Raw genomic sequence first — 9,467 nt, 5'->3', positions numbered from 1 at the left:
CCACGGATGGCACGCTGTCGAATGATACATTACCTACTATTGAAAGAACAATTAGTCATACACCCGTGTCATTTCTAGGATTTAAACCTAGGTGAATAGGATTCTAGCTAAATACACTCACTTCACTTTCATGAATAAATTTGTAAGAGTGTCCAACATACTATATTATTAATAAAGTATATTATACAATAAGTATATAAAAAATCCCGTTCATCATGATTAAACGATTTACTTCCTCTATCTTAAAATATAGCTATTTCTAGCACAATATCTTGTCCCAGAATGAAGCTATTTCTCTAACTACCTCCTCTCAACCAATCACAACCATTCTTCTTCACCTATCTCATCTTTTCAACCAATCACACACCTCCTCCAATCATTCTCACATACTTTCTTAATACCCGTGCCAACCTTAAAAGCAAGTTTAATAGTACAGTTAACTACTAGCTCGAATTCATCTATAGCCAATCTAATAGCTCATTCATACAATAGTTGCATACTACACTATTAATATATGATCTCACCTGTCACACATATACTGCGTCTTGGAGTCCGTGCTACAGCTGGCTACAAATCTGTAGCCCGCTGCTCTTCTCTCTCCTCATTTATCTTCTTAAAATATGTTTACAGCTGGTTTATAGCCTGCTATTGTACCTGCTCTAAAATTACCTATATTTTGGAACAGAGTAAGTAGAAAATATCAGTGATCGTTCTTTTGTATGCATATGGACGGATGCAGCCTTTTACATGCACCTATGTACAGTCTGCTCATTGAATTACGGAGTTGCTAGAAATATGGCGCCATATGCTACAATCGATTTTTTTTCAGCCACTTACACAGTAGTTACACCTCATTTACACCCCACTTACATATGTAATTAGTATGTAATTTTCGAATTTACATATGTAATTTTAGTACTTACATATGTAATTTTAAGACTTACATTGTAAATACACTAAAATTACATATGTAATTTAGGGACTTATAATGTAAATACATGCCGACTATTTTTTGATGAAAAATATGGCGCCATAAATATAGCTACACCCTTGAATTAACCAATAAACTTTGCATCTCGTACGCAGAAGTTGATGGAATTTGGATTTTGGATGTTTGATACGGCCGTCACACTAATGTCATTGGGCAGTACGTACTGACTAGCCGGTAATTACATGCTTGTAAAAGGCTGAAATGGCCTTAAGTGCGAGTGTACAACTTTACCTGATAGGGATAACCCTGATGTTCATGTTTATGTACATGTAGGTGCATGCTCTTTAACAGAAAGTTTTGTAAGTTGTACGTACGGATTTATTGTTTTGATTAATTTGTTTATTATGGGCCCTGCATTGCAGTGATATAAATCTTGCTTCTATTTTCATAAAAACAATTGTACCTACATGGCCACATCTATTAATCCGAGCAATCTATGCCATTATAATTTGGTACCACAATGATTGATCAATGGTCAGCGTGAATTTTTTTTCTCCATGAATTAAGTTTTGTTTGGCACAACTTTAGATCAGAATTTTTTAGAGCCAATACACTTCAGAAATATATGGATCTAAATTTGTTATTAATAACATTTGGATAAACACTTTTCTATATATTTTATATGAAATATAAAATTTTAAACCACTTTATTTTAACTTACAAAGTCTAAATCTAGTAGTTATATATGTGGAGTAGTAGGACCATTTCCTGCTTCAGCTCTAGAAAAAAAAGTGGTTTAGATTTTACTACTACTCCCAAAAAAAGCTATGTGGAGTAGTAGGACCATTATCTAAAATTTATTACACTCCACGATCCACTTTATTTTTTGCTTCAGCTTCAGCTCTAGCTCCATTTCTTAGAGCTGAAGTCAAAAAAAAAAAAGTGAAATTCTGTTTAGAAAGCTCTAGAATGTGAAGACTCCTTGTATAATCTTTACTCCTTAAATTAAATTTAGGATAATCTTTAAACCCTCGAATGTGAAGGCTCCTTTTATAGGCTTTGATAACTTGTGTTTAGCCTTGAGTTTATTGTCCTTTTTAAGGAGGATTGAGGCAAGAGGCAGCACTCAGCCAACGTACAGTGCCGTTCTGCCGGGACAGACAAATAAAACCAAGCATCCTGCAGGTTTCATTTCCAGTTCTCATATCCAGCGAATTCTCAGCTTTGCTATCGCCCACAGTGATCCGCTGCTCCACCGCTACGACGCACGCCATCACACGCGCGCGCGCGCCGTCGCATCGCAGCCTGCACCTTGTGGCGGCCGTAGCTCGCTCTCGCTCTCGCTCTCGCGGCCGGTGAAATGGCGGCGCACGACGCAATCATGTCTTCTTGCTAGCTAGCTAGCTAAGTTCGTCGGCGCGATGATGTACAAGCATGTCGGAGACGACGCACGCGGGTCCTCCGCGGGCGTAGTGTGCTGCGTGGATGTCGACGACGACGACGTCGACGCGCTGCTGTGCGGCGAGGACGCCGGCGAGCTGGAGCGCGAGGGCGAGCCGGCGCAGGGGTCGTCGCCGTCGTCGTCATTGTCGTGCGCCGCCGCGGCCGCCGCAGCCGCTGACGACGACGACGAAGACGAAGACGAACACGGCGTCCATGGCGAGGTGGTGCAGGTGACTCCAGGCGGGGAGGAGCACTGCTACGACTACGACTACGACGTCGACGTGCCCGTCGGCGCCGAGCTCGTCATGCCTGCTTGCTCGCCGCCGAGGACCGCCGTCCACCGGCCCGGCTGGTCGGAGTCCGTCTCCTGGATCCTCAAGGTGAAGCTATAGCTAGCACCGCCGCAATCTAGCTAGCTCGATCCATGGCAATCTAATTAACTTGCACATCTTAATTTCACTCGCCTTTCTTCTCCAGGTCCGGTCAGTCCACGGCTTCCAGCCGGCGACGGCGTACCTCGCCGTGAGCTACATGGATAGGTTCATGTCGTCTCGCAGCTTGCCGGTAAATCAATGGCCGCCCACACTTTTGTCTCTAGCTGTGTCTAGTTACTGGATTAAGCGCAGTGCACTGCAGAGAGCCAGAGATTAGGCCTTAAAAAAAGAATTAGCTGCAGATTACGAATCAATTGATCAGACTATGCTGCTGTAGCATACATACTTAGTACAAAGTTGGCAGAATTTGCAGTAAAAAAAAAAAGCACACTTGCACTATAGTTATGTGCCGATGATATGTGGGTTAGAATGGTATTGAATTTCTGAGTAACTTGTGTGTCCGTCCCAAAATATATATACTTTTTGAGTTTTTCAAAGTAACTAAGGAGATATATAAAATTAAATTGGAAAATAATTGTGATTAGTTTAATGAGCTGAGGAAGCATGTGTATGAATTAAATATATAAAGGATGATTGTGATTGTTTAAGACGAGAGAATAATAATTTTATTGTGGATTGTAGGGAATAAGTACCTAGCTAGCTAGCATACAAGGCTAACGAATGTTTTTGGCAGATGCAACTAGTAGCAGCAAATTAATTGAGGTCATTAGGGATGGAATTCTGAATCTATGTTAGGTGGCTAGTAGGGCATTATTCTCTGTCAGAGGATGTGTCTATTCAACAGGGAATTTTAACTTTCCCATTAGTAGACAAAAAACATGCATGTGACCGGTGATGCCATTTTCTGCCCAGGTGTGCCACCACACCAAGATTGAGAATTATGATTGGCAGGGGCACTATTTTGATTTGGATTTGGTCTCAATTCCCGATCTACACGGTCACTACCCTGATTAAGCTGTAGGACAAGGCACTTTTTCATGGATCGACGTTCTACATATTTTTGCATATGATTATCGTGATCCCTCTGCTACAGAAAGCCACAGCCATTCCTTTTCTTAAACGGCTCCAATTTATAATCGTCTATAGAAAAGGTTGGGGCCGTTGTAAGGTCATAGGCTGCCTGTGAAAATATGTCACCATCGATTACTTAAGAAAACCACCTACACTAATGAATTCACTATTATTTGCAAATTCCTAGAGAATCCAAGTCAGTCGTAAGTTCATAACAGTTAATATCAATCTGAAAATGACTCTGTACACCGCACTTGCAATTGCTACATAGAGTTGTTGTTGGTTGTACTATTCCATCATCAATTCTCATTGTGATCAGTTGCATGGTTTGTGATTTGATGTTATACTTCAGATTTTTCTCTTCGAACAAGATTTCTTTTAATCGATCTCCTCTTGTTCCTCAATGCTCAGGAATGCGGTGCATTCTTTGTTAATGCAGAGATAGACAGCTGAATTTCCAGTTATCTTAAGAACTCTACTCATCTGATTCTAGCTTATTATTGCAATTTGATTTCTTTCACCCAGGATCATGGTTGGGCATCCCAATTGCTATGTGTGGCTTGCTTGTCTCTGGCTGCCAAGATGGAGGAGTCCTCTGCCCCACCCCTCCTTGACCTTCAGGTAACTAACTTGATGTGAATAGTGAGTACTCAATGTCTTTATTTGCTTTTGTTATGAATATGAATTTCAGCAAATGCAAACAGATTGAAGGAACAAGATTCATTTTTGAACCTCGGACGATCCAGAGGATGGAGCTCATCGTCCTCGTGGAGTTGGATTGGAGGCTCCGGTCAGTGACGCCTTTCGCCTTTGTTGATTTCTTCGCTTGTAAGGTTGGCTCCTCTGGAAGAAGCTCAAGGATCTTGGCATTGCGTGCTTGCCAAATAATTCTCAGTGCAATTCATGGTAATGCTAACGTTTTCTTTTTGAGGGAACAGAAAACAAAATTTTACTCTAGGATGCATATAGGTTGATCATTTATTCGCATGCCATATAATATACTAGATGAATAATCAAAATTGTTTTCGTTAGAGTCTAGTTAAAATATCTAAAATAAGCAAAATGTTGATTATATTTTAATTTTATTACCATACTATCACTAGTAGTAAAAGGTGGCATAACATAAGTAAACTAAATGCCAATGTCAAGAGGTGCAAAATAGTACAATGAAATATAATTTGTTGTTTTCATTGCCTGAATAATATTATCATTGCATCTTTGACTCTCTATTGAAGTACTTTTTTGTTCCCCTCTCTTTGATGAAAAGATGAATCACTGGAGTTATGGTGTGAGTAGTGAGTACTCAATGTCATGGTCCCGACAACTGTTGGTTTTACCGGTCAATAACCGGATGGCAACCAGTTCCCCGGGTAGTTACCGGTCGGAAGGATGCGAATATAAATAAAATAACATATTGTAAAACTTGAATATAGAACTATTCTGTTCAGGAACATGTAAAATTCTAAATTTAGATTTGAATTCAAAATTAGCATTTAAATTTCACCAGGCCTGTTCCTGCCAAACCGGCATTCTGAACCTTGCTAGGTAGCACTATTTGCGTCAGGATTAAGAGGGTGTTTGGATGGTGATCACACTTTACCACAACTTTACCAAAATCTGTTGTAGTACATAGGAAGGAGATCATTGGATTTCCATTTCAATCAACCAGTTAGCTGGCTAAATGATCATCCACTACCTGGGCCAATCCAAACACATTTGTAACATCCTGGATTCCTGGTGACAGTTCAATGTGACAAGAGATCAGATGCTTTCTGAACCCTGCTAAAATAATAGTACTTGCACCATTTTCTGTGAAAAACTACATGAGTCTCATCATCATTAATTACATATTGAAATTAAGTGCTAGTAATTATCCTTAAACATCCCAACTAATGCTAAACTTGTCCTTGAATCTCGTTGCATCCAATGCTCGCTAATTGATCCAAGAATCTTCTTGTTGCCATCCGTGGAACAGAGCTCGAGTTCCTGAACCACTGCGCCTCATCAATGGCGGCAGCGGCGGTGCTATTCGCAGTAAATGAGTCGCCTGCAGCCATGTCGCACAGGAGCAGCGTCAGCTCTGAATCAGCTGCCTCGTGGTGCATTGGCCTGACTGAGGTAGGTAACCTGATCTCTGACGTCCTGACCAACCCAACCCACGACATGATCAATTGAGAGATCTTGTAGTTTGCAAAACTTTGTCAGTTCGTCAGTAACTTTGAAACGATCCTTTTTTTAAAAAAAAAATTGTTTTTATATTTGTTAATACAGGAGAGGATCAGCAGTTGCTATCAGCTGCTGCAGCGAGCTCTGAATGCTACTGCGAGGAAGAGGAAGCGACATCCGATGATACTTGCAGCTTGTTCATCAGTAACAAGTTCATCTTCCCGGAGCAAAAGGCGCAAACTTGATGGCCATTTTGGAGAAGATTGAATCTTTCTTTTCTTTTCTTTTCTTTTATTTGAGTCTGAATTATATTACATTCCTCGGCGATTTCTGTTCCTGGATGAGCTATTTATTTGTTTATTTTTGCATCCTTGTGGTTGTTGAAGCTTTGATAATTTTGTAGCTTAATTCAGAAAGATGACATATTTGAACATAAATGTGGGGATCGAGACTAGGATTAAAGATTTCTCAAAGAAAAAAAAAGAGTAAAATTAAAAGAGGAGCACCTGTATGATGAAATCGATGGGGACCAATAGGGCAGCAACCTGTGTGTATTTCTTTCTGCAAAGTGATGCGAAAGTGAAGCAAAGGATGCATTCGATACGACACTTTGGACTATTGGGCACACTGCACTTTGCAGGGCTGATCAAGTTAGCTACCACTAGATTAGCAAAAGCTTCCTCCCCTTGTTTAGCCCTGTCAAAGATTTGTGTTTGTTTAGCTAGTTAAACCTGATTAGTATTATTTAGTAGTACTTTTTTTTTCACTGCTCAGGAGGACTACTCCTAGGACAGTTGGACCTCCATTTTCAGTGACATGCTTATACTACTTCTGTTCTAAAATATAGCTATTTCTAGCATAATATCTTGTCCCAAAATAAAGTTATTTCTCCACATACCTCTTCCTCTCATCCAATCACAAACATTCTTTTTTTTTTTGAACGGAAAAACAGCACTAGAGTGCCTTTTCATTGAATAGAGCAGGAGAAAATACAAACCCTTAGGGGTAAAAGGAAAACAGAGAACCACTATAGCTGTACATTATACAGAGTGCAGGATTAACTCACGCAACCGCTTAGCTCCTGCTAAAGCCCAAAGGCTCGCCTCCTCTTTGATTTTCATTAGTAGGAAGTTCGTTGCCACCTATTTGTGATAAAAAATCCGCCGATTCCTCTCTTTCTAAATTTCCCAGATGACTAACAGAATGAGCGATCGAAGTCCTTTTCTCGGGACAGTAGGCATGTTTGCAATGTTCTCCCACCACTGTTTGACTGACTGGGCTTCCTCCCATTCCGTTGGGTCCATCTGCTGATAGCCCACCCATGCAGAGACGAGGTGCCAGATCCTCTTGGTGTATCTACAAGTGGCAACAAGGTGCAATGACGTCTCAGTCTCGCGGCAGCAAAGAGGGCAACAACCATTGTTCTGCCATCCCCTGGTCGCAAGCCGGTCTGAAGTCCAGACTATGTTCTGAATGATGAGCCAAGCATGAAATTTGCATTTTCCCAGCGCCCAGGCTTTCCAAATCAAGGAATTGAAGTTTGTGCTCGGCACCCCGCAGCACTGTGCATGGTAAGCCGAGGAGACCGTGTAGTGCCCGTTGTTTGTGAACTTCCAAGTAATCTGATCTGGTTCTCTAACGTCTAAGTGCACATTTCGGACCACTTCCCACAATGCGGCTAGCTGTTCGATGAGGTCGACTGTGATAGATGATTGTGAATCAAGCTTCAAATCTTGCACCCAGGCGTCCTCCTCCTTTCCTTGCCGAAGGGATTTTCCTCTGTTTTTTGAGATCGCATAGACAAGCGGCATGAGGTCTTTGGGTCTTCGCCCACCAATCCACGTGGACTCCCAAAATCGCACCGTGTTTCCGTCCCCTATTGTTATGTTTGTTGAGGCGACGAAGAGGTTCCTATCTATTTCATCACATGGCGTCTCCAGCCCCACCCAAGGTTTGGTCTGGTCCTTCCATTCATGCCACAACCATCTCAACCTCAAGGCCCTCGTGAATTTGTCCAGATTTAGGACCCCCAATCCTCCTTGGCTGGTTGGCATGCACGTCTTTGTCCAATTGACCTTACATTTCCCTCCGGTAATATCACCCGTGCCTGCCCAGAGGAAGCGGCGCCGCTACTTGTCTAGCTGCTCGAGGGATTCCTTTATGATTTTCAGAGCGGTCAGAAGGTAGATTGGTTGCGCCGTTAGCACAGATTTGACGAGCGTAGTTCTTCCAGCCGCTGCCATATTTTTTCCTCTCCAGCTTGCTACCCTTCCGGAAATTTTGTCAAAGACAGGTTGCAAGTCCACCTTCCGCAGTCTTCCCAGAGCTAGGGGGAGGCCCAAGTACTTGATGGGGAAACTTGCCCTCACCACAGGGACGCCCTCAAGAACCTCATTTAACTCGATGCCGCCGCATCTGATGGCCGCCACTTGGGATTTCTGAAAATTGGTGACGAGCCCAGTTGCAGTGCCGAAGTGCTGCAGGATGTCCGTGAAGGCCGTAACATCGCCTCGGGTGGGATTAATGAAGATGATGGCGTCGTCTGCGTACATTGAGATCCTTAGCCTAGTTGTTCTCCCCCGAATTTTCGAGATTGCGCCGAGCTCTGTAGCCTTGAAAAGGATTCGCTGAAGGGGGTCAATCGCAAGTATGAAAAGGAGCGGCGATAGGGGGTCAATCACAAACATTCTGTTTCATCTCCTTTTCTCTTCTCAACCAATCACACACTTTCTCTAATCATTTCCACCTACTTTCTTAATACTCGTACCAACCTAAAAAGTACTTACATTTTGACACGGAGCAGTACTAACAAGATAAATTAACGGTTAAGATCACTTATATCGATGATAATACTAAATAGTAGTAGATAGGGGTACTCGTTTGAGATCACCATAAAGGTAAGTCGATCATTTCATTATTCAGAGTACATTTTAAGTAAACAAAATAACTATAGGACTCTGAATTTTCTTTTTTCAGGAGACCATCCATCCTATGAACTTGAAAAGATTCAGGACACTTCATATTACATATTTATAGTTGCATGCGTGTGTTAGTTAGACCTAGGACCACTGTGCTACTTAAATTTTGCCTATGGCAACACGACAACCAGTTGCTATCTTCAGGGCAAGCAGCAGAGAGAGGCCCCAAATTCTTACCAGATTATTTGTCCTGCCTTTATGTAAAGCAGCGTCGTCGTCGTCACAGTGGCAAAGATCATTTGCTCACCAGCTCGATGCGCATTTCGAACTGCTGCCTGCAGCCAGCCAAGCCCAGCTTCGTGACACACATGTATTTATTTAAAAGATGATCTGAACAATCGATGAGATCGACTCCTTTCCCAGACAAATGCATTGCCCCAGCTGCTACTGAAGCTGAGGTGTCGTTTAATCCCTGCACTAATCTAGCTATGAAAAAACAAAGCTCTTTGCGTAAAGATAACCTAATCTTGGTCAGTGTTAAAGCAGGCAATGATTGTTGATATATTGAGATAGTGTGATGACACTGAGGTTTTGATGGATCTA

The 9,467-nt window shown here is 42.0% G+C and overlaps 1 protein-coding gene across 1 annotated transcript; it reads left to right on the top strand.

Moving 5' to 3' along the window:
* The first annotated feature begins 2,056 nt into the window (after positions 1-2,056).
* LOC127777299 (cyclin-D1-1) lies at positions 2,057-6,406 on the top strand. Its single transcript, XM_052303874.1, has 6 exons — positions 2,057-2,754; positions 2,852-2,938; positions 4,306-4,401; positions 4,485-4,686; positions 5,756-5,898; positions 6,052-6,406. The coding sequence occupies exons 1-6, from the start codon at positions 2,353-2,355 to the stop codon at positions 6,211-6,213; spliced, it is 1,092 nt and encodes a 363-aa protein (XP_052159834.1). The 5' UTR covers positions 2,057-2,352; the 3' UTR covers positions 6,214-6,406.
* The last annotated feature ends 3,061 nt before the right edge of the window (positions 6,407-9,467 follow it).

The sequence above is a fragment of the Oryza glaberrima genome, chromosome 6 (assembly GCF_000147395.1).
Source record: "Oryza glaberrima chromosome 6, OglaRS2, whole genome shotgun sequence".
Lineage (NCBI taxonomy): Eukaryota > Viridiplantae > Streptophyta > Magnoliopsida > Poales > Poaceae > Oryza > Oryza glaberrima.
The sequence above is the reverse complement of the archived record's forward strand: the minus strand, read 5'-3'. Positions and strand labels throughout refer to the sequence as shown.

Coding starts and splice junctions, on each gene's coding strand:
- LOC127777299 (XM_052303874.1), top strand. CDS start 2,353: ATGATGTACAAGCATGTCGGAGACGACGCACGCGGGTCCTCCGCGGGC. Junction 4,402..4,484: donor CACCCCTCCTTGACCTTCAG/GTAACTAACTTG, acceptor AAATGCAAACAG/ATTGAAGGAACAAGATTCAT. Junction 4,687..5,755: donor AATTCTCAGTGCAATTCATG/GTAATGCTAACG, acceptor TCCGTGGAACAG/AGCTCGAGTTCCTGAACCAC.